Genomic DNA, 26,806 nt, shown 5'->3' with positions numbered 1-26,806 from the left:
GTATTTTGCACAACCTACAAATGTTAAAACATTTTCTTTGCTGAAATTGACAAAATCTAAATACAGGAGTAACCTGAGTGACACATTTACGACATATTTTACTGTAACAATAGCCTAAGTTGGAGTGTGTGATGTCATGGTGGCGTGGCAATTTTGAGTCAGGTAGTGCTTGTAGATCGTGTTTTGCAGTATTTGATGGTTTGAACATTTTGCATGTTAAGTTTGTTCCTAGGTGTAATGAGTGATGCCAAAATTGCCACATTGTAAACACTTTAATAATGGTTCTATGTTGATGTGGCACACCAAAGCCGGCAGGTGGAATTGCAGCTTTTGGTAAGTGAGTGTGTGTGTGTGTGTGTGTGTGTGTGTGTGTGTGTGTGTGTGTGTGTGTGTGTGAAAGGGGGGGAGTGTCATCAGCCTAGAACAGGGGCGGTCAGAAATCCTGCACGTGTGCGGTGCACTTGCACGCATGCAGTTAACTGGGGTTCTGCGTGCACATAGGGGCAAGCTGGCCACCCGCTTACCTCCCCTCCCCACCATACCTTCTGTCCACTCCTTCCTCTACAATGCATTTTGTTTCCTAGCTTGCTTTATTGAATGAAGGAATAAGATTAGGAGTGCTTGAATAATATCGTGTTTTGAAAGAGTACCTATTACCTACGATACGTTTTATTTAATTATCACAGGTGGAGTGGAACAAAATTTCTACATACAATCGCACACAGTTACTTAAATTTTCATCACTGATGTTTGTTCTTAACCGACACTTACTAATTCAACAAATGAATTTGCTGCTCTCGCTACATTAAGCGCAATCTTATAACTTGCACATACCGCTGGGCTATTATTGTTGTCATCCTGAAAAACTGAAAACAGTGCTCCATCTGTTAAATGAGACATGACGAAAGGAAGTCTCAGATCTCTCGTGACCACAGCAACTACGACAGATTCGTCTAGTATCGTCAGATCGCTCTTCTTAAGCTCAGTCAATTTCCCCATCCGCTCAGAATCCGACAATAAATTGTACTCATCCTTGTGAAATTTGTTATAATGGCCTTCAATACTAAACGTCCGCTGACCAGCGAGAATACTGCCACATATTAAACATTTTGAATTTTCACATTTTTGCATAAAGAAAAAATGATTCTCCCATTACTTTTTGAAAGCCTACAAATATCCACTTCTCCGTTTCCTTGCTTCACTCTGCATTTTCCAGTTCTTGAAATACAACGTTCATTACGTAGTGGTCGCTACACATCAACGCCCGCAGTTTAGCCTGGCACTACACTGCTGCAACCTGCCAGCTGTTGCCAACTGCCCCCAGTCGACAACTGCACGCGAGCAGCACACATACAGCACTGTGCGCTAATGAGCCGCGTGCAACGTTTGCCCGCCCCTGGCCTAGAATAATGTGAAGGTGGCTTTGATTTGTAATTATTTTTCGTTGTTTTACTGTAGCATGTGTGTATTATTATAATTGTTTGTGTATATAAAAACTGGCAAGGATTTTAGTTTTCATAGCTCTCTCAGTTGTTCTTGTTGGTGTTTACTGGTTGGTGGCTATAGTCAATATTTGTTTACCATAACTGGTTAGGTTACGTTATGTTTTTGATGGTTATGAGAGTTTTGGCTTGCTGTACTCTGAACTTCATTTCAGATAGAAAGGGTTATGTCAAGGTTTCAAATACTGAGTAGACAATTTGAGTGTGATGGGTTTTTGTACTACTGGTTTCATTTCAGCTGTCACATAGGTCAAGTGAAAGTTGTGGTTTTGGGTTTTGAAGTTATGTCTGGGTTTATGAAATTGAGGTCTTGGTCTGTGCTACAATGGTCAAGTGTAACTAGCAATACTGGGCTTTCAAGTTGTGAGGGGGTTTTTGGTATTGAGAGCTTAGTTTGAAATACATCGGTCAAGTAAATTTACTATACCTATCGTTTTTATTTTTGCATTTTTTTGGTTGCGTTAAAAATGAAGAACATCTCTTTCTTGATCTTTGGATTAATATTTGTTTTGGAATGGTGTCTTCGTTGTTGTATATTTAATTTGTTCCTGTCCAAGATGCCTTACTTCGCACAGTTGTGCTATTAATTTCCATCCACTGCTGGAGTTAAAAAATAGTTTGTGTATGCAATGGGTCATCATAGTTACCATACTGTAATACATAGGGTGGCCCTCTCAATTTTGCAGGTCAGAGCAATGGGTGGAACTGCAACCTTCAGTGATCCCAAAATGTGTTATCTCACCTCTATTGAGAATTTAAACTTTATGTGCTGCCCTCATGCTCTACTAATTTGGAGACCACTGCTTTAAAAGATTCTGTACTTAGATTTGTAATGAGGCCAAGAACATTGCTTTCCCAATACCTCAACTTTTCCTACATTGTGTTGAAAGTTTGAAGTACCTCCCCCCCCCCCCCCCCCCCCCTCCCTCCGATGGTTGAAGGCAAAGAAAGTTAAAATTTTTAGTAATTTAACGTAGATTTTGAAATACTGACCAGTTTTTGCAATTAACTTATTTCATCACAGTACCTTGAAATTCAAATAAAGTGCTCTGTATTGGGCACAACATAACAAGGCTCCACTGTTAAAGAGCAGCACAATAGAGCACAAACTTCAATGACAATCATGCAGTATGGAACAAAATGAAGAATTTATAATGTTTAACAACACAGCTATATAAGAAATTTTTAAACAAAAGTTCCAATACATTTTAAAGTTTCTAAAATTTGTCAATGTATGCCATTTGCAAAAATTAGTGATGTATACAATGGGGAGGCTGTGACTTAATATGCAAACTGACCAATCACAAAATACTGAATAAGGTTTTGGATTTTATTTGACTTATTCTTTAGAATGCAATTTCTGGAAAAGTTAAATGTACAGAAATCCTCTAAAAATCCCAACTCTTGCAATTTATGAATAAAATGATCCTGAAACAAAGTACAAAATTTAGTAATAAATCAATGAATCCAATTATTCTTACAGTTGGTAATTTGCATATTGAGACTAGCCATTTTTTGAAGGCTGAAACATAAAACAAGCACACAAAGCTTTTTCCCAATAATCAGCCAACTAAATTTACACTCAACATACAAAAAGCTTGTGTGAGCATGCTTTCCCATAATTTGCATAAGCATGATAATGAAATACTGCTACTTAGTTTTTTAATTCCTTAGAGGAGTAACATAGTATTTGTTTAACTTATTCCTTTTATTATTTCTTGTGCTAGCACAGCAAAAGTTGTGCAAATCTCAATATTTCACATCCAACTAACCAAATCCAGTAAGGTGACAAATCAAATGAAAATACAGAGCAGCAATGGATAGTTACAGTAAGTCCTTGTATTCTAAACATATAGTAACTTTACACCAATAATCTTTGCTTGTATTAACAAGCCACAGTGAAATCCTTCCTCAAATTTTATGACAAAACATTACTTCACAAATTGGGTCTGAAGCAAGTAAAAAGACATATTGTGCATTTTGAGACATTTCACAGACAAGCTCCAAGTATTAAATTATACGAAGTTTTTCTTACTCAAAGCCATTCCTTAAGCATGTATTTTCTGAGATTTTCTTCCCCCGAGTCATTTTATGTATAACTACATCTACATTATTAACAAAGCTCTCAGCACAATTTGGTCTGATACCCACTTTGAAGTAAGTAAACTTCAAGGGATATTGTGCATTAAACAGTCCAGCTACAAGAATGCCACACATCAACAGTGCCTCCTTGACTCCACATTTACCTTAAAATTCTCTCTTTTAGTCCACAATGAAGGACACTGATACAGAATCATTTGTTTCACCTAATTTGGCTATCTTGCTCACAATACAGCAATGTTTTGCACACAAATATACCTCAGCTACTAATAGAGTGTGTGTGTGTGTGTGTGTGTGTGTGTGTGTGTGTGTGTGTGTGTGTGTGTGTGTGTGTGTGTGTGTGTGCGCTATGATGAGCAACTCTCTGAAAATTAACAAACAAGCAGATTTAGAGAGCCATGAAAGACCAAAGAAAGTGCAAGACACCACAATGTTTCCCCCAATATATTTTCCAAATTTTTGTGAAGTCAACCAGCACCAAATAATGCATTTCAGAATTTTAAATTCAGAACAAGAACTCACCCATAATATGAAGCACTGGGTGATGAATAGTTATTGGACGTTGGTAACACTTGAGATTCATAACCGCCATAGCTTGACAGGAGAAACAAAACAAAATATAATTTATTGACTTAATAGTAAGATGTACATGCAAACTCACGACACTCAAAATACACTTCTGTACAGTAACTACAAAACCAATGTCACATGGGCATTTACTTAAAAATACATTAATGTTGCCCAGATCCTGCCCAAGTAACTTCCATAAATTTATACTTCCATGCTAGCTTCTGCCTCTTGTATAACAATCAGAACCAATGGAACTACTTAACTGAAATTGTGTAATCAAAACCAACAAATATTTAGCTGGTAAGGTAACTTCTTTAATTCTATTTACTTCAAGATCCTTATCGTTACAAAACTAGTTTCAGTAAAAATACAGGCCTTGTCCAGTTTATACAACAACAAATAGCAATAATTGCCTTACAGCATAAAATATTTGCATTAAAATGAGTACTTAACATTTTCCAGTAGAGCCTGCATGCATGCATGTTCCTGAGTCAGCAGATGATTAAAGATCTGCAGTAACCTGCCCCTGCCTATGTGCCTGCTCTTGCAACAAACTACTTATGCACGACTGACAAGAAACTGCCTGGTATGTTACTACCTCTAAACTAGGATGAATGAACTTCACATTGACAAAGGTATCTGGTGGAAGATTGCCTTGAAACAGCTTTGATTTCACCGGAAGTACAGTATAATCTCACTTTCACATTCCTGAAATTAACCTTTTCCCACCATTTACAATGTTTTTCATCGTTCCCATCAAATTTCCTATGTTTAAAATTTTAATAGGCACCAATTTTTACACCAACATATAATTTTCCCATGATTTAAAGCTTTATAAAACAATGGTCACAGAGCAAAACCTCACAATTGACATAAAATGATGTTGACATGGTTGTTGCTTATGAGCATTAAACGGTTCAGTTTCTTGACAACAGGGCACTCTACTCATTAGATTTGAACTTTTAAAATTTGAATAATTTTTGCTTAGTCTCCTTCCACTGTCAAGCTCTACTCAGTGCGGTGGCTGAGGGGAGTAACTAGATTTGTTTGAATAAATGTATCATGACCGATCACGAACATCATCTAATTATTTCTACTGCGCATGCACAGTTTCGTGATAGTTGTGATTCTCATAACACTTCTGCATTACTAGAACACACATTGAGGGTGTTTTGTAGTTTGGCCACTTTTAGCACTAGATGACACCTTTGCTCTCTTTGCACTACTCAAACGTTTCTGGTTTAAACAATGAAACACTGCAACATTTTGTGCAGTTTTTCCGCACAATAAAGGAGGTCCATTACCTTATAATTTCAGAAACACAAATAGAAAAATTGCACAAAATGCTTATTTAAATATTTGTGTCTGACAATAGGACTAAATTCTTTAAATGTGCTTTGTTGAGCGTGAAAAAAGAATCAAATAAAATACACAACTGGTGCAATCCACTATTTAAATAACTCTATAGCAGGCTTTCCAAAAAGAACTATAGTGTATAAAATTAAACATTTCTATTTTCTGCACAGTTACAAGTTCAAGTTACATCTGCAGGCAAACATCTTTATTAGATAATGAAGAATTTTCTGACAACTATTTTGATGTGTATTACATACATGAAAACGTGAGGGGATACTACACATAACTTTTACCACTTATAAAGTAATTTCCCACTGTTTACATGCTTTACATCTTTTTTGTAATCCATCGATAAGTATAAAGCAGTGTTTTACGGTTCTTTAAAAAGTTGCCTCCCTATTCAATAAACTTTCATACATACATTTTTTTCCTTTTTCTAGAATGTTGGGTAAGTCTCATTTAACTATTTGTCACACTCTTTTTCCAACCAACTGAGATTCAATCCAATACTTTTTCTCTAAATTTACAAATTTTCCTTCTCTTTATCAAGTCCTAACAGCCTTGTTGAAACAATTCTGGAAAGTGCACAGATCTCTCACAAATTTAAGCAAATTCCAAGCTTTTTAAGTTAGCAATACTTTACTTGTTACAATGAAAATCTTAAAGAATTTTAAAACTTATAACAAGTATGAATGACGTGAAAAACCATGAGTCACATTTTACTACCTTATTTCTATGACAACCAGCAATATGTTGTATTTGACACAGTTAAAACATACAAGAACTTATAAATCTATGACATTACTTGAAATGTGTGTGTGTTCCAAACATACTTTCAAATTTTCCTGATACCATTCATTTTTTAAGTTCAGAAGTATTTATTTTTTCCTTTCAGCCAGTAATCTACTCACTTTTATACATTTGCTGACCATTTTCAGACTTCTAACAGATTGAAGAGGTATGATAAATGCAATTTTCTCCACTGATTTTTTAAATCTCACTGTGTTCATGTCAAAACAGTGGTAAAGTACTAAAAAATAAAAATTTGTTCGCCTTACGTTCTCATAAAAGTCTGGAATGCAATAGTCATACCTCATGTCACTGGGCACCAATGATACAGTCATCAATGGTTATGACAGAATAAGGAATGTGGTCGAGGAAAGAGGGCAGCAGGTCAGGCACAAGATGGGGGTGGGAGGTGAAAGGAGGGGACGGAGGTGGGGGGAGGAGGGTGAGGGGGGAGAGAGGGAGAGGGGGGCGGAAGGAAGGAAGGATTGCCCACAACAAGAGCTGCTTCTGCTGTCTGCGAACTTAACTTTTTCAACCACATCCCTTAACTTGTTTCAATATTAGTTCATGTACATAACTAAATATTCAGAAGCATATGTGAGCTGCAAGTACTGTCACTTGTCAAGCATAACTGTGCGCAAATCTTATGTATTCTAAATTGACTTGCTTCTCTGACTTTGCATCCATATGACTAAACAGTCCTTGATCTTAAGGCACATAGTTCTTAGGTTCAATGAAGGAAAAATTTACTTCTGTTGCTACTATTAGATACATCTATTTTTACAGCTGTATAATGAAGTAATACTTTGAACATCTTGCCTATTATTACTCAGTTTATAAGACCAGTTGAACATTTTTACAGCAGATTAACAAGTAATTGGGGATGTAAAATGTGAATACCACGACTCACAATACTATTATAGCCCCACATCTGGATGTGAAACCCATTTAAATCTTTTCAGCTCTACCTTTATTAAAGTCTTGAACTGGTGTTTGTACTGCTTCATTCTGAATATTTACATATATTTTCACAACTTACATAAAGATGAGTCATCTTAGCAATTGCTAAATACGAACTATTACTCTGAATGCAAATTTTACTTCACAGAAACAGTATTTCATTCAACAATGTGTTGGAGCCAAATTGTTAGTTAAAACTAAATATTCTGAAAGACATTCAATGCCTGTTCACAGTGTGCTGCCACCCCCACATTCTCAAGTTTTGCAAACTGATGAAAACTCTGCAATTTATTTTTTTCCTCTCTCTCCTCGCTCCGTAGTTTTGCTCCCATTGTGAAGTGTTAACCCTCCAGCAGTGGATGATTATCAATTTCTCAGTACAACATCACGGATTAACTTTATTCAATAATAATACTTTTAACAATTGTATTAAGGAAATATAAGAACAAAACCAGGAAACTGAATTTAGAAGTAATTTATAATTTTCATTTAACATAAATGATGCAAGAAAAGCTTCCACACGCAAGCTCACAAAATTGCTGTTGCAGAAAGATATCTGTGTAAGTCAAACCTGACAAGATACACAACACAACAATTTAAAGAGAAAATATTGCCTTCCATGGCAATGTATAAACAGCCCACCTATTTTATTTAACGCAACAGCATGCCCTGAGGAATCATATGAAAAAAAGCTGAACACACACATTCACATTATCCGCAACTGGACGGTTAAGTACACAGTTTCAAGCTAGATGACTTGCAGCAAGAACAATTCCCCAAGATGACGCAATACAAATCCGTAACAAATGGAAACCTATCCACAGAAGAGCTTTCAGAAAATAATTCTTAACCACTGCATTCAAAAAAAAATTTCACACAGTGCAATTTCAATAGTGATTTTACTGTTTCCATAAACTGAGAAATAGTGACAGATGTGACGTCTGGCTTCTGGAAACTGTTCATTACATCAGTCTGCAAATCTAGCAAAGTTCGTCTACGGAACACCTTAATTTGAAATATAGAAACAGTGTAGTTATTTTGCTACTTCACAAAGTTGTAATGTGTTTTCCAGTAATTACATTTTGTACACCTATTTCTAAATTACACAAAGTGTAAAATGGAAATAAATATACAAACCAGCTACATTCAGCAACAGAAATGGAACTCAACATGTAAATCTTTAATGCACTAAAGTCTGAAGAGCTCTTTAGGGGGAAACCCATTATTGATTTTTAACTTTGGATATTTTTCCTACTAGTTCTGCACCTTTTGTTACACACCACACTAAGTTTTATCCTTTCCTCTTTTCCACAATGCCTGCAATGCATTACTGTAAAGCTACTTCTTGAGTGCTAATGCAAGGGTGTTAGGAACAGAGGGTTCATGATTTGACCAGCACAGTGAAGTTAGCAGTTGGGGGAGGGGGGCAGGAGATACATCTTTTAATGGTGTCTTATTCCAATCCACCCCAGGAACACAGCCACTACATGCTTTCTGCTCAGATGAAGCACCTGCAAAGTTTCTGATCTAACTGCACAACCAACTATTTTTCAGCATTCGGTACTTGGAATGGACCATCAAGTGGTACTGATGTAACTAATACATAGAGCCAATAAAAAGCATTAATAGCTACACATTGCTGCTGCATTTATAAATTAGACTGTGACCAATAACAAACTACTTGTTATCAAGTCTTCAATGTCTCCTTACTCAGGTTCAGGGAAATGAGCACTCAAGAAAAAGTTTACAGACAGCAGTCTGCCACTTGAAGTCTGAATAACTTACTCTGTAAGGTCAAGATCTGACAAATTTTCATTAGCAACTATGCCTCACTGCTGTTACTGAGATGGCAGTATTTTCCTTAAAAAAATGGTATTAACATTTACACACAATACATTCACACATACTTTTAACTGGGGCCACAGAAACACAATGCAAATCATATTTTTCTATATCAACATTACATTGCATTTGTTCAAACGCAATTATTTCTGGTAACTTTTTACATATTTATTCCTTCTTCTGTGGATCTGATAAATATATGACCACAGTCAATTTTTTGGGACATTCTCGGTGTTAGCTTTACCTCAGCACAGCAAAGCCATGAAAATCTGTTGCATGTTTCACACCTTAGAACATGTAATCTTTAAGTAAAATGAACTGAATATTGCCACCACGCTATTTGAAGTCTATCCATATAATTTCACCAACTATGTTGTTCTGTAGATTAGTTTGTTAGTTACCATGGTTATTTTAAATTCACCTGTTATCTGATCTCTTACTTGAATGCACCATCTTGGCTTTGTATGGTATCAATAGGGACAAGAAGAAATAAGTTTTACTGCTTAATTCTGTGCAGCCTTTGACCAAATCCAGAGGTTTTTCAATCAAATTTGGTGTCACATCTTTTACAATTTCAGTGCTATTTTTGACCTTGTTTCATACTTGGTTACATGAGAAATGAATTGTTACTTAAAGATAATACAAGTAAGTACATGAACCTCAGTCTGAAGCAAAAATTAAAGAAAAAAGCAATTTCAACATTGAACAACTATCAATTACAAATATATATAAAAAAATTGCTACCAGGTTTATTACATTTTTATTCGGGAAAATAACTAGTTTCAGTATTTTGTAACAAAAAAATTTCATGTTACTTTGCTAAAAAATTCCATTATATTTTTAGTGAAATTTTCATGTCCCTACATATCAAAAATTTCTAAATTCAATTTGTCAAGTAACACACTTAACTTGAAACCTGGAATGTAACTACTCTGAATTTCTCCACAATTTTAACCTTTCTATGAGTTTACAAAATACTGGTGAACTGAAATGGAACACTAGTTCAGCATGCTGTCCACAGTTTAAAATAGATCATGAACAATCACACAGCGACAAACAATTTGTTCCACATATTTTATGGAAATTTACAAAATGTAACAATAGTGAAAGCTTTTATTGGACAAGTAATTCACAATATATATTAAATTAGAACTTTATACACATTAAGGATTTTCCCAGTATCAAGCCCGGATCAAAGTATAAGGGAAATGTTTTGAGCAGCTGAAATATTAAAGACACACTATCAACTCTTGAGAGGTCGCTAGCATTACATTACAATGAGTAATAAAATAATTCGTATTATCTTTTTTACTACTATAACCACACAGTGCTAAAATAATACCAACATTATAGCTGAAACACACCAGGAAGGTATCTACCAGAAATCTGTAAAGACAAAGATGTAACATGAAACCTCAAATCTGAGATTTCTACTGGTGATTTGTTAAAATTACCAATATGGAAGCATAATTTCAATTATCAACATTATACTACTAGCATTATCTCCAAAACTTCTCAAAGCCAATGTTAAGTTACACTGTGCACTGTTGGTTTATTTTAGTGTTAACAAAAAGTTAACTACAAGATATAACTCAGAATACCAGCCGCTGCAAATTAGTTCTCAATATTATTGGACTGTCTAATAATTTGTATTCCACCTAAACTAACAAGTTAATTTCATACCCAAGTGCTCGAGTGACTGTATGTACCTATTTTTAATTTTAGTTATGTTTTCTTGGCAATACAGTAATCTCTTTTTAACTACATAGGTAAGCAAAAAAGAAACCAGTATCACAAAAATCTGTTCAATAAGTTGCTTAGAAAGTAATTTTGTGTGAATAGCAAACTTAAAACTATAAGGACATGTTTTCTCTGTTGTATGTATTCCACTGCTGCTCTGTTATGAACATCAAACAATTATTTTTATGAACATCTGCATCCATGCTGGGAAGGATAGAACTTAAAAGCACCAATTAACCAAACTAGTTACTGGAATGGTACTGTTTACCTGCAGTAAAATCAACCAATACTATAGTGCCACTATTACTTAAAACCACAGACTAGCAGCAATATTTCCATACTGGTTACAAGGGATGGAACTAAAACAGTTTGCTGAACACATCAACAAAAACATTTGCACAACATCTAAAATGATTAATAGTTGCATCAGTCTTCATCCTCCACTAGCAGTGCTTGTAAGTGACCCCACTTCAAATTCAAAGGTTTCAGTTCTATATTTCTGGCATAACCACTATTAATGATCCAAATACTGAAACTATAGCCCAAGACATATAAACGATTTCACTCATTCTTAAAATTTGTGGTACAGTGCATACAAAATTGCATAGTAGTAGTCTTGATAGCACGACATTCTTCAATATGGCCAAGAATGTTTCAGGACTTTTCAGTGGACAAACGCCATCTGACAAGTTAACTAAAATTTTCTTACCTTGGAGGATGTGTCATGTATCCATTAGCCCCTGGACCTCCATCAAATCTGCCACGCTTTGGTGTTGGGCCTCCTTGGCTCATACCTCCTCTCTTACCTGGAGGTCCACCATACCTGTCACCACCTCCTCTCCCACCTCTATCGCCCCTATCAAAGCCACCACGTCCTCTTCCACCGCGGTCCATTCCTCTTCCTCTTCCTAGAAAGAGGATCATTATTTCAGGTCAATCAATTTAATACATGTAGCAAAGCATGTACAACTTTTCATCTAACAAAGTAAAAGCTGGCATGGAATAACAACACGAGTTACAATAGCTTGGTATACATAACACAGGAGGCACTGAACAGCAGATTGGCACAATGTTGTCACATTTCTGTTGATGACAAGCTTCAAACACACTGACTTTTGCGCACTTTAACTTTGCCAGCAAATCTTGTCTTTTCATATCGTTCCACAAACTCTTAATTTTCTTTTCAAGTAACTTCTCTGCAAGTTCTACACTTGTTATAGTAATTATCCATGTATAGGTGACGCCACTTTCCATAAGAAGGTGTCATTAGTTCCATCACTGTTTTTGCTAAAGGTTGTCTAGCACCTAGAATCAGGAAATGTATCCCGTACTCTAATCACACAGCATCCGAATGAGTATGCCATATTTCATAATTTCGACAGATTGTAAAATTTAAAATTTAACTGTCCACGCCACAGATCATTTCTTCATCAATTGATATGTTTTGACTCGGATTAAACATTTTTTTAAATTTTTTGGAAAAATAATGATTTGCGAATTGCACTTTGAAAAGCCAGTCGGCATTATCTGGTTTACTGTTGTTGGAAAAACGTAAAAATGGTAATATTTGTCTGAATCGGTTGTGGGAAATAGTTTTGTGAAATATTGGTGTGTCTATCAACGGATTCGTTTACCAGTAATTATTGATTCTTGCTTTTTATTATTATTTCAACAATTCCCATAAACGTAGCAAGCCCAAATCTTTTCTAAGTTCGAGTCCCGTAACGTCAACAAACTGGGCATTTTTTTATCCAGTTTCCTTCTACTGTAATTTTGACTGTAGAACTTGTTGGTTTCATTGCTAATATGTTCAAATAGATTGTTCCTAATATATAATTCTACGATACCAACATCACTCTATATCTTTGGGAAATGTGTGTGGACCCAGAGATCCTTTAATTTTATTATTGGTCCTCAGTAAATCATAGTCTGTCCATCTGATTCATCCGAATCAGTTGGCAACCATAGCGTTTGCAGAATTCTTCTTGGATGTCTTTCACTATCTTCCGACAATTCTGCTTCTCTTTCATTTTTTTATATCCAGTGTCTTCTTCCCAAGTCGTCCGGAACGTCAGACAAGACGTCTGCGCATTCATCGTAAATAATCGTATCGTCTCTTGTCTGCCATGATGAAAGTGCACAAGTACTTATAAAACAAAAACTTGTTGACATTTGTAACTTATTGTTACTTAAACAAAACACAAACAGAATGAAAAGATACTGAAGTGCTGTCACCGGCCACAGCGCGATACTATGCTCACGACACAACTGTGGTGTCGCTGGTTGGCAAAGTGTTAACAGCCAACAGTCTACTTATTGTGCTGCTCAAATTTTCACTTTCTGTGCCATAAAATAAGTTACTCCAATTCTTTGATCCATTTCACAATCTTTCTGAATTTAAGTTTTCCTAAATAATACAAAATTGTCGTTTCTTAATTAGGTATGGGAAATTTTTGGAAGTAGTCAGTAATTTTGAAAACTGAATAGATTTATTAGAAAACATTTTATACGAAGTTGATGAGACATGAGAAGTGACACACTGTATTACTAATGAAATTTGTAACAAAAATAAAAGACTGAAATTCTTGATTAGTTGGGAGACTTAGGAGGAGCTCTACACGGACTGATCAGATTGCCATTGACATCAGAGACACAATGTTCAGTAATAGCAAATACTGGTGCCAAAAGAACTTCGACACCAGCAATACACATACCAAACAAGTGAACTCAGTCTCGTCATCAGAATCATCATGTCAGTTTGCCGAAAGCAAATTAAGTATCATATCAATGCACGATAACCACTGCCTTACTTTAGAAGTCATGTATTAATGTCATCCCATAATATTTACGGCACCTTCAATTTTGCTGTACACAGGTGTGCAAGAACGTATTTTGGCAGAAACATAGGATTTAAGTGAACAATACATTGCAGGAGCATAATGAGGGGAGTTCAGCTCACACTGCCATACTTAAATGACAGAACACCTACAGAAAACCAACAATGACTGAGGAACTGTAACTGCTTACACTATAAAAGTCTCTAACCACTTATTTGCTGACAACCCCAACATATTTTTTCAATTATATTGATACAATTTACTGCCTAACTTCCATTAAGTTAGAGCTTTAACCGTCGATCTGACAAACTTATTAGTTCTGAATGTTTCCATATCTGGTCTTTATCATTAAGTGAATTAAGTAACAGCATTATGATCATTGCAATACACATCAACAATTCATCACAAACTTTCAAAAAAATCTATTTGGCTTCCAAAGTAATATTTGACAAAGACAGTAAAGGGTAGTCATAACATCAGAGGAAAATACTACTCGAAATGGAAAACTATCTCAAGGAGGTACCACAAGGACCAATTCAAAGACCCTTTTTTTTACATAAATACCAGTATTATTCCCTGATGATATCAGTACCGACAAAAAATAGAAATGCACAAGAAATTCCCAAAACTCTAGAAAATCTAGATGTGTGGTTCCATTTAAATGGCCTGAAACTAATTAAAAAAAAACACAGCTTATGCATTTCAGGTCAAAATAGTCCAAAATAAATTATATTCAAATTATGTGCAAGAGTCCGGAACTAAACAAAGCAGAATGTGTTACATTCTCGGGACTGCAATTGGACAGAAATCTGTAATCGTCTTCACATGTAGACTATTTAAAAAATAAATTGAACAGCCTGACATTTGCTATGTCAATCTTAACCAGTGTCACTGCCATCGACACAAGAAAGGTAATATACCATAGCTACTTTGAGGTAATACTGAGATATAGCATTGTCTTCATGGGAAATGCCAGCAATTTATAAAGAATATTACCTTTACAGAAAAAAGAACATGTGTATCACAAAGCCACGAGAACCTTGTCGGCGACAATTACAAGACCTAAACATAGTAACTGTTCCATCACTGTATTTATACAAAATAATTCTTTTCACAAATAGTAATCCATAATTGTCAACTTCAAATAAAATCCGGCACATATATGAAACTACAAACAAAGAAAGTATTGTGCATCCTACACGCAGAATCTTTTTGCGGAGACCCCACAATATACAGGGGTGAAAATATACAATCAGTTAGAAAAGACAAATTTTCTGAAAAGACAGACTGATTCAGTAAAAAGAAAATTACATAGCACTCTTGTACAAAAATGATATTATACTATTTATGAACTTTTTAATCAGGATCTGACCATTTCAAGAGGATAAAAATTAATAGTGTGTGTCTATATATATTCAGATATTTCACAGGTCTAGTAAATGTTGTATTCTACATACAATCTATTATATTTATTAGCTTGACGAGCCTTCTGTACACTAAATGATTTTACATGTATGTTACAAGACAATAAAATTCTGTTTCAGATACGTCCACAGCCTGTGTTATCCAATGTCTCTTATGTTCCTTTGAAGAACTATTTCACTTAAGTATTCATTTATCTGTCTTGATGGTGAAATATATCCTGAAATAGTAAATAAAGAGCTTTAGTTTTGTAATATGAATAGAGCTCTTTGGTTTGATTACTTTCACTTCAAATTTAATATCTTGCCTGTTAGGCATTCTGAGACAAATTTACAGATAGCTCATTCTGAGAAAAATGTATAGATATCTCAGAAAACTTTGCTATTAATTTCTTTTTACTGATTCTTTAATAATTGTCACTAACTGATATGGCTTTTGGACATGGATCAATTTGGTATTATACTGGTACTGTTGTCAGCTGAAATCAAGAGAAAAATGCACCTCTACTGTCAAGATTCAGATCGAATCTTCTTGAATGAAATAATCAGCAATTCATATCTCTGGGTGGGGCCTAATGAGGCAAATGTTTACAGCAAAAACAAATCTGATTATCTACAGAATATGAGGGTGGCTGTGTTGGAGTTATATATAGTGGTATTTAGTTGAATTAGGTGACAAAGAACAGGATTTCTGATGAAACAAAAAGTAGAGATGTGGATGGATTATGAACAGCACAGTGAACACATAACCAAGATAGGTTACAAAGCCAGCACCAATTACAGTGGTACACTTTGGTTCCATACATGAACACAAAAATACTTTACACTGTACAATAACTTAAAAGATACAGGTGAGGGTGAAATTTACTTACAATGGGGACTAATTTTACACATAGAAGAAACCTCATCAGGATGTTTCAAATGAAAAACACAGTGCTAAAACTTGGATTTGGAAACCAGATTTCTGTCTACAGAACATTTATAGTGGCAGATGTGGCCCGACACATTCCCTGTTCATGAACTGCAGAAACTTATAAAAGTAGTAAATTATGAATATAAACTGAAAGATGATGAGGATGTTTAGAGATTCAAAATAGTATTGGGCACAGGTTACGAACATATCCACGCTTCCAAACTACTGGCCAAAAGCCCACCAAATAAATCATGAAATGATAAACAACTCAATACAATTAGCTGCCTGAAATCATTCGTATGAGCCCCTTACCTCCAATCGTACTTTTAAATCCATATTTGACATTTTTTTGCTTAAATTGTTCATTTCAATGGCTGAAAACTCCAATTGCTTACATATCAAAACTTCTACCCTTCCCCACGTAACTAATGTTCCTGGGGACAATGTTTATTTGTAAGATGACATTCTATATTCTTAATAAGACACTGAGTGGCGTCTGCTCATCTATGCAATCATTTAACAGTTAATGTTTGTTGGGCAACTTTGACTGTAGGTTCTTAAAATACCAAATTCAATCATTAATACTAATAAACTAGTGTCAGATCTTCGCTAATAAACGTAATGTGTATTTAGGGGAAAAAAAACTGAACAGTTACAAGGAATTGTTGAAGCACCATACATACCTCTTGTAAAAGTTCCTCTTCCATCACCACCACCTCTAGAACCGAATTCACCACGGCCTCTTGTTCCCATACCACCTCTGCCCCTGAAACAACCATTTATAACATACAATCAATGTAACATTATAAAATTTGTGACTAAGCTGTTACAACAATGTCTTAAACATGATTTTTTTGGTAAACCTGTCATTTCTCATCTACAAATAAAAAAGTATATTTAACAACAAACTTTTGAATATGCTGCTGTCCTAAAGATTGATCAGATTGGCAACAAAAATCAGGGCTCACATTCAATACCAGGGAATATCAGTGGCATTAAGAACTTGGGAACATCAACCCATGTACTGAAACTATCTACTCAAAGTCTCATCTGAATCATCTTTTCAGTTTTACTACAATCTTCGAAGTAATATGTCAAAATATGCATCATAATTAAGATCGAACAGATGCAACATTTTACAGCATTTGAAAATAAATTTAATGCTACATTATGAGGTCAACAGCTCAAAGTATGGCGGACTGAGGTGTGCATGCATACACCAAACCAGGACATTGTCAACTATTTCATAAAAAAGAACATCACACAGCTGTATACCATATTGGGAAGAACTTTAAAAGTTTTGTAAAGGCTGAGATTAGTAGCAATGATGTGATGTGGCCCACAGATTCTAAGAAAGGTTATGTGGCTATTTCCTATGGTTCTCTTTTTAAAGAGCTATTCTGTGGCTGGCTAATACAAAATCATGTGCCTTAAATTTTCTATTATACTCCCCTATAATAAAACTATTTGGTAGGGGAAAAAACAATTTCGACATTAAGGGCCGACTGTATACACACTAACCTCCAGACAGCAATTTTGACATTAGTTCAGAAATTTAACTCCGTCCAAGGCCCTGCTATGTTGCAGAACATTAAATTTGGACCAACAGACTGATCTAAGTTAGACTGAATAATGCTTGGCATTACCACTAGAATCAGCTGTTGACAAGATTATTATGCTTTGAACACAACCGTTACTCTTACATTGTAGGTGTCATGTTACAAAGATGGAGGAAAGGGAAGCAGAAAAAAAAAAAAAAAAGAGTGCTCGTCAAAGTTCTCCCCATATGAAAAAGGAGTTTGTTGCTGGAAACCACATTGTGCCAATAACGAAAACAGAATGCAAGAGAACCAATAAAGTTTCAATGGCCAACAAGAAAGACCAAATTTTTATGTAAACACACTTAATGAATTCTGCAATGCAAGTCCTGTTAGCTTCATTTTCTGTTGCTATTGGGATTTCTTGATAAGCAGATTCTCATTCTGATGTCACACGTGGCACTTCATATACATTTTAATAGACACTGATTTAGCTGGGCACCACATTCCTTGTACAGTTAATGAAACCATCCATGAATATTTCAAAATGTCTTTCCACTTTTGGCACCAGGAGATTTGATGGAGATATGGATGCATCAAATAGCACTAAAACACCAAGAAACTCAATATTTGATAAAAATCACACTGTTTTCCCAGCAATTTTTTTTTGTAAGCATGTTGGTAAGTTGCTTATTCAGTGAGGCAATGCAGCCTGTTATCTTGTGTACAGCTCTCCAAGCTGTTTCTGCATCTGTTATAGGCAGATCACAAACCGCCATCTGAAGCTTACTTTAGCAGAAAATCGAATTGTTAGAAATAGCATGCACATCAGTCATTGGGTAAGAAATAGCATGCACACTAGTCATTGGGTAGTTTCCTTTGGTTGGTTACACAGATACTGGGGAACCTTACTTTTAACTGCTGCAAAGTATTTTGTGTAAGTAAAACCTCAGATTAAATTATCTCATTTAATTTCGAGAATGAGTTTGCCCTTTGTCTTCCTGATTAGGGACACATCAGAATATTCATAACTGTAAAGTAAATGAAAGGGAACAACAAATTTCATTAAAGAATAAATATACTGAGAAGCAAGATTTCTACATGATGTTCTTGAACTTCATCACAAATGATTATTACTGGACACTTATGCATGCTAAAAACTTTTGCTTGGTTAGATGAGTTACCCCGGAATATGATCACAATGACAACAGAATGAACGCAAGCAAAGTATGCAAGTTTTTTGGTTTTTATCTTTTACATCTGACAATTCTCCCCACAAATACAGATTTGTCTAGGCTCTTCAGCAATTCTATGGTATGCCCTTTCCAACTGAATTTATTATCGAGTTGTAATCCCAAAAATTTAACAGTGTCAGCCTCTTCAAACTGCTTGTCTTCACATGTAATACACAAGCTGGAAGTAAATGTCTTACAGGTTCTGGACTGCATGTAATGGGTCTTTTCGAAGTTTAATGACAGTGAATTAGCTTTAAACCATTCATTAATGTTAGTGAGCATTTGATTAGCAGCTATTTTTAAATCTGTACTTGATTTGCTACTTATTGCAATGTTTGCACCATCCACAAACAAAGCAAATTTAGCATCTGACAATGTAAAAGACAAGAGACCATTAATGTACACATGAGAAAAAAAAACAGACCCAAGATGGAATGTGGAGGACCACCACATTTAATTAATTCCCAAGCAGATTAAGACAGACTGCTTACTGCACCGGTATTTCACAATGACACCCTTTGTTTCTTGTTAGATACAACACAAACCATTTTGCACCCTTGCCCCTTTCAGGCAAAAGGGTTGAAGGAAGAGGGGTGAAGGAAAAGGACTCTAGAGCCCTAAGAAAAGGGGTAGATTTTGGGAAAGTCACCCAGAACAACAGGTCAGGGGAGGCTTCCCATACGGGATGAGAAGGAAAGACATTGTTGTGGACTGCATCTGACAAGATTTGAAAACTGGAAAGCTTAAATGTGGAAGACAATGTAATATGCCGACAGAGGTTACTGCTTGAACATCATGCATGTGTTAGTAACAGTGAAAAGCCAAGTGCATTGTATGTAACAGTGAAAAGCCAAGTGCATTGTATGTAACAGTGAAAAGCCAAGTGCATTGTATGTAACAGTGAAAAGCCAAGTGCATTGTATGTAACAGTGAAAAGCCAAGTGCATTGTATGTAACAGTGAAAAGCCAAGTGCATTGTATGTAACAGTGAAAAGCCAAGTGCATTGTATGTAACAGTGAAAAGCCAAGTGCATTGTATGTAACAGTGAAAAGCCAAGTGCATTGTATGTAACAGTGAAAAGCCAAGTGCATTGTATGTAACAGTGAAAAGCCAAGTGCATTGTATGTAACAGTGAAAAGCCAAGTGCATTGTATGTAACAGTGAAAAGCCAAGTGCATTGTAACAGTGAAAAGCCAAGTGCATTGTAACAGTGAAAAGCCAAGTGCATTGTATGTAACAGTGGTGGGAGTGGAATGGTGGAAAAATACACGAGAAAGACAATGAAAGATGTAGAAAACTAAAATGGAGAAGCAAAGAGTAGTTACAGTGAAGAAATGTTGAGAAGGATGAAATTAACATAAATTAAGGTGAGAGGCAAGGACATGTTGTAGTGCTAGTTCCCACCTGCGGAGTTCTGAGAAACTGGTGTCTGGGGCAAAAATCCAGATGGCATGCGTGGAGAAATACATGCTAAGGTCAGGAATGTCATGTTGTAAAGCATGCTCTGCAACAGGATATTGAGAGTTGCCAGCATACACCCTCTGCCTATGCCTATTCGTCCTAACTGATAATTTTGTAGTAGTCATGCCAATGTAGAAGGGCAAACAGTGTTTACATAAGAGCTTGTATATGACAGATGTCATTTCGGCAGGTGGCTCTCCACTTGATAATATGTCTTGCCAGTCACAGGGCTGTTACGAGATTATGGTAGGAGGATGGATAAGGCAAGTCTTGCAGCATGGATAGTCACATGGGCAGGAGCTATAGGGTAGGGAGATGGCTGCAGAAGCAGCATAGGGTCTGACAAGAATTTTGTGGAGATTGGGAGGACAGCAGGAAGCTATTTTAGGTGTGATGAGCAAACATTTAGGACAGAATAGATCTCATTTCAGGGCATGATTTTAGGAATTCATGGCCCTGTCGAAGTAGCTAACACATTCCAGACCAGGATAACAGTCACCAATGGTGTGCTCCAAAGTTGTTTCTTGGAGGAATCAGCAGTACCAGGTTTGGATGTGATGACCCAGGAAATTTATTCTTTAACTAGGCTGGTTGGGTAATTACATGCAGTGATGGCTGTGGTGAGAATGGTGGTATATTACTGTAAAAGTGTCTACATCTGAACAAATACGTTTTGGATGCCAAGGCGGTATGGGAGGGAATGGTTGACATGTAAAGGATGGCAACTGTCAAAATGTAAGTATTGTTATTTGTTGATATGTTTGGGTTGGATGGAAGTGTGAAGCTGGCCTCAGTTGAGGACAAGATCAACATCAAGGAAAGTGATATGGGATTCAGAATAGGATCCTGTACAATTTAACTGGAAGAAGGTATTCATAGATTCAAGGAATATTAGGTCGGCCTCACCGCAAATCAATATGGTACAGATATCAGTGTACCTAAACCAAATTCCACACATCTAGCAGTGCTTAACCACCCTTCCTCAGAAGGAAAAGAGTACTGTGCAGAATTCCAAGCTCTACATTCCCTAGAAGCTGATGACTCCATCATACCCTCCAAGCAGACAAGGATCTACCATTATAGTACTTAACCGAATTTTGAAAACAAGTGAAGCTGCAAGGTTTGCCTGCTTTACCACTGCCTCCAAGAAGAAAGTGAATCTCATCCAATGATACAATGATTTTGCTACCAAGCATGTACTAGATCTAAACCTCATGAATAATGGTAGCATACGTTCTTTTTATTTCTTAGAACACCATACAGACAACAAAGTCCACTGGCACATTTTCACTTAAATAATAGGGTGACATATGAATTATAACTTACGAATTTATTCCACTAAGTTGAAAATGTACAGGGTTTTGCCAATTTATATATAACTGATCAGATTGCCATTAACAGCAGAGACACAGTGTTCAGTAATAGGAAATACTGGTGCCAAAAGAACTTCGACACCAGCAATACACATACCAAACACGTGACCTCAGTCTCGTCATCAGAATCATCATATCAGTTTGGCACATCAAACGTCTATCAGTTTACAATAACCACTGATTTAAAAAGTAACCTATTGCTGTAAACACACAATATGAGGCATTGTGAACAAATGGTCCTTCAGAATTTCACTACACACAGGACAAGTAATATTACTTTACAAATTACCTTCCAGTGTAAGACAAAGACAAAATTATCTGGAATCTGCAGTTAGGAACAAAGTCTACATAATTGTGGTTTATTATTTTAAGAGACGTATTACTTTAAATGTTCAACAAGGCACAAATTTATATAAGTTCAGTATTTAGTTGTCAGAGAGAGATAGCACTAATTTTGCGATCTAGGTGAAGCTTAGGTCATGTGGTGTAAGAGCTACTAAGATTATAAACCTGGGACCTTCTCTGCTGGTATCAATACCATCATCCTCACTCTTCAACTGAAGCAATTATTTTAGTACAATCTAATGCCAAAGTATCAAAAAACTGTACACAGTGTTTACCCCATTGTAAGGCAAGCTTTTTCCTCGAAATCCAATTGTAAGGCGAGCTCTTTGCAAATTCCATAATTTGGAAAATACAGGGTCATCTCGCATTCACGGACAAGACTATTGCTGTTGATGTTAACATTTTTATCTTTCACAATATCTTAATATAGACATCTCACAGTTACAGATGCAGCTTTGGTAACAGGTTACAGGCGAGTTTTGTTTTAAGATTATTGTCTGTGTCAGCTAATGTCAGTATATATGTGAAACATATGAAGTAAAATCATCATCCTATTATGTACCCACAAACTAATATCTTGCTAACCTGTGAACATTAGACACATACTAGTGTAAGTGGTTGTTTCTCTGATTTAGATTTCAGCCCAAGGTACAGACCGACACTAATAAAGGATTATCTCTCAGAAAACTTCCACCATGACAACAAATGAAACACTAGCTTTAATAACAGTGCCAAAGCTGCCACTGGTCTACATCAATGCTGATTTTTTAAGTTAGCTATTTTTAATTCGAAGTTACAAGACTTATGCCGATTCAGTTATAAGGAGCACTTTGCTATTATTGTCAGTGTTGTAGGAATCGTAAATAGCAGGTACTGATAACTGATGCGAATTTTGAATGAAGACAGTGGAGAAATTTCTACACCTTCATAAACCACAGAATTCAAATCATGTACTGTCTGGTGTGATGGGAGTGGGGCTCACATGACTTAACGCACTCAGCAACTTCACACAGCATACGATTTTAAACTATTTAGCATCACAACCAATCTAAAGCAACATGATGACTATCAGCTATGCCGTAAGGCCATCATCAGTGACCAGAAGCCTGTTTATTTTGGTCAATGTGAAGGGCATTTGCATTGAAAGTATTCCCATACAAAGTTCTGGCAATGAGAAGGCCAGAGTAACAGTAAGTTTGGGTGCACTAACAGGTGGATAAATTTCTACTATATCTGATTCTTCACAGGAAAACAACACTAAAAGAAAAACTGCCTGCATGACTTCTTCAGATGCCAAGAAAATGGCTGGACAAAAAATGACCTGGCACCAGATTGGTTTGAGGTGATTTGGAACAGAATACCAGGCCCTATACTTAACAGAAGGAAAATGTTGGTTTGTTTTCATGGAACACCCCAACCAAGAAATTGAGGATTGATAGCAAAGAACATGCATAGTGGCTAACAATCCCCGGCGGCATAGCCTCACAACTTCATGTAATGGAAGTTATGATGAAATCTCTCCAGGCTCAGCTGCAAGACCTTCACAGTGAGTGGCTTCAAGTAGGGGAGGGTTGTCCCTCAATATACATTACTGCCTGGGACATAATCTTCAGTAAATTTTACACTTGGCACACAATATTACACAATCAAAGTGTCAAATGACAGTCTAACTATACTGTTCTCAGTAAATACACCCAAAGTGTATAAAAAAACAAGATACACCATGCTAAATGGATGCAGACAAGAAAGAAATTACCAGATTTCCCAGATGAAAACACTGTTTCCGTGTTAAGTGACAGTACTTTCCCAACTGTAAGACTTGTCATTTGAATGATTAAGGTTTTATACACTGGCATAGGACTTCTGATAACTTAAGAAACAAAACCCGAGAGGGAGGGACCATGGGTTTTTGAAAGATCTTTGATCAGCAGCAACACTTATGCTGCATATTTTAATATTACAAAAGTATAAATTTTAGTTACACCAAACACAGCAGGTTAGTTTCTGAAGCATAGGAAAAAATGGTTTACAATGATATAGCATAATTACAAGAGAAGGAAAGCTTTCACACATACTGGTCTTTTTTGCACGTGTTACCCTTAGACTCATCGCACAAATGTGCCAGTAAACTTTTAAGTAGTGACAAATGTGTGGTCATCTGGCTCCAAAATTTTTAAGTGGCTGGTCCTCAAAAGATTCAGTTTTAAATGAGAGCCAAAGGTTCTGCGATTTAAGAGATTCATCATACATACTCACACCTAACAATCTTGAGTGAAAAGAAACCATCATTTGCAATATTTCAGAGAATGCCAGAAAAAAGGAGTTACTTCACATGCACTGCTACAATGGTGTAAGAAGTCCTTGCTTAGTGTTTGCTCTGCCCATATGCCATTTATCACATGTCTGTTTGGAATGTCATGTGTAGTTGTGCATCACTGGATTATGTGCAGCATTGCTGCATGTTGTTCAGAAGAGACATGCAGAGTTATTAAACTTGGGGCAATTGCTTTATCGTATTCTAACCAGATAAGGTATGCAAAATAAAAAAACAGGCCTCAGCATAGGATTCATTTCAAAACTAATTGAAAGTACTCTTAATTACTTTGCTATGTAATGATTTTAATTAACACAGGAATTTTTAATTTGTGTTTCGTAATACTGTTATATAGCATCCACATACCACTGCAAAAACCTATTAAGAAGGAATACAAATTTCTTGCAAAAACTGAAGAGTTGTTTCTATACACCAGACCTAAGAATAGAAAGTTTTTTATGACTTTTCCAAACTGTGTAAAAATTAATGTTATTTGTGAAGCCACGAAACTGTATAACTGGCAGTTTATATTCTCTTCCAGGAGTAAATATAAAGCCTTGTGGGGAGTTACCCAATAAAACACTGGGTGCTGTAAGTCTACAATTATCGAAGAATGGCATTCTGTAAATTTAAGATTTAAACATAAACTAACAAAGCCTGGAAGAGGTAACACACAAATGTTGAAACATATCTTGTGACTGAAAAACTACGTTTCACGGAAGGCAGATCTGTAAAATTCTGCTAAACCTGTCAATATATTTGAATATATAAAATATAAAGCTGTCAATATATTTGGAACAAAACATTTTACTGAATACTACTGACCAAATTTGCTTGCTTATCAACCTTGAAATGAACACTTCTGTATATCTGTATGTATATGCTTTAAGGGATCTTACATTATGAACAGGACAGAGGATACTCCAAGAGCAATAGAATTTCGTGAACCATACTAAATACACAATTCAGATCAAAGTGCACATTTGTATGTACTGATTCAAAATGAAATAGCACCCAACTTATTTGAGCTTTTCAGTGTGGTTTTTGGGATGCAAATTTTCTTGGGGTACCAGCACTGTATTTTTTGTAGGTTCTTTATTAGAGCCTAATGCCTTACATCCCAGAAGATGCAACTGTGCACTTGAAATTCCGCAAACAGTTGAAACCAGCAAATAGTGTGGAATGAAACACTTTACTTCAAAAACCGACTTCCTCTGCATAAAAAATTAATAAAATTTCTTTAACAAACTAACAAAAGTAACTTCACTGTTCCACAAGATGAATAATGCTCGACTGCCAATGATATAGAAATAAAATAAAATCAGAAAACAAGCTAATAACATTTTAGTTTTCTGTAATTATGTGAACTATTTTAATTAATTTGATGGTTCCCAGGCAGATAATTTTTTTCCCCATTTGACATGAGGGCTGTAAATGAAGAGAAAACAGCAAAATCATGGAATGTAAACATGGGTCATGTGGAGACTACCCTCCCCCAAATAGAACTCAAGACTTTGTGCCAGAAAATTTCTTCTGGGTACAGGTAGTATCTGGCTGCTTGCTGCTACTGGTTATATTGCTAATAGCGACACATCATCAAGTACCCAGAAGAGAGAGAGAGGCACTGCCCATAACTGCACATGCGTGTGAGCACATTGCGCAACTGCTCAAACATAATGTGAACAGTTGCTACATCATGCTCATTGAAAGCAGTTTTTGTTACGAAGTATTGTATTCTTTATCTTAAAGTCTTTGACACATTTTGCTGTTGGTAGATGCGTGTGTGTGCACTGTTTTGTTGTTAATGGCACTTTTTCTTTGCAACTGAAGTTTTAATTCAGAGTTTATATATAGTTTGTTTTACTGCTGCAGTATTATTCTGCAGCAGAGGGCTAACGTAAAATTCTTGATCAGGTTATTGGTTCTCATCAGTCAAAATTACAAAAATTTAATTGAAAACCAAAACAATGGGAAATTCTCAGAATTCTAAAAAATTGTGGGTTTTTCGCAGGAAGTATAAATGGTGAAACAGAAACCCTTTAGAGAGGCAACACTAGTCAAGTACAGCAGGGTGAGAACTAGTCTAAAAGGAAACAAAATCAATGGAGAGAGTGTGAAAGGTGGTGAAAGAATTATTCACTACAGGCGGAAGAGGTAAAAGAGGCAGCAAAATTAAGGGGAAGAAACTGAAATACTGAAACTTTATGAAAATTTATCAATATTTGCTGACATACTCAATATCAATTTTCCAATCAATTCACTCCTTTACTGCAGTAAACAACCTGATGAATAAATTAAAATGTTTGTAATATGTTATCATACTAGTAATTACTTGGTGCTACATTTGCCACAAACTACACAGCACACAATAAATGCATATGTACCACTACTTTGCCTTGGTTCCTTACAACAAATCTACCAGATTTTGCACCAATGTTCAAGAATGGCAAGGAGGAGGTGAGACACTAAAACCCCTACTAGCATCCTAGATGTTCCTTGCAAAATGTAA

General features: G+C 35.9%; 1 protein-coding gene across 1 annotated transcript in view; it reads right to left on the bottom strand.

Moving 5' to 3' along the window:
• The window catches only part of LOC126335069 (uncharacterized), a 63,130-nt gene that overhangs the window by 16,176 nt on the left and 20,148 nt on the right, over positions 1-26,806 (bottom strand). The window contains exons 4-6 of the mRNA XM_049997954.1: positions 16,714-16,796; positions 11,569-11,767; positions 4,125-4,196 (exon numbers count right to left, since the gene is read on the bottom strand). Of these exons, the coding sequence (XP_049853911.1) occupies positions 4,125-4,196; positions 11,569-11,767; positions 16,714-16,796 (354 nt within the window). The remainder of the gene's footprint in view (positions 1-4,124; positions 4,197-11,568; positions 11,768-16,713; positions 16,797-26,806) is intronic.

The sequence above is a fragment of the Schistocerca gregaria genome, chromosome 2 (assembly GCF_023897955.1).
Source record: "Schistocerca gregaria isolate iqSchGreg1 chromosome 2, iqSchGreg1.2, whole genome shotgun sequence".
NCBI lineage: Eukaryota > Metazoa > Arthropoda > Insecta > Orthoptera > Acrididae > Schistocerca > Schistocerca gregaria.
This window is presented reverse-complemented; position numbering and strand designations above follow the sequence as displayed.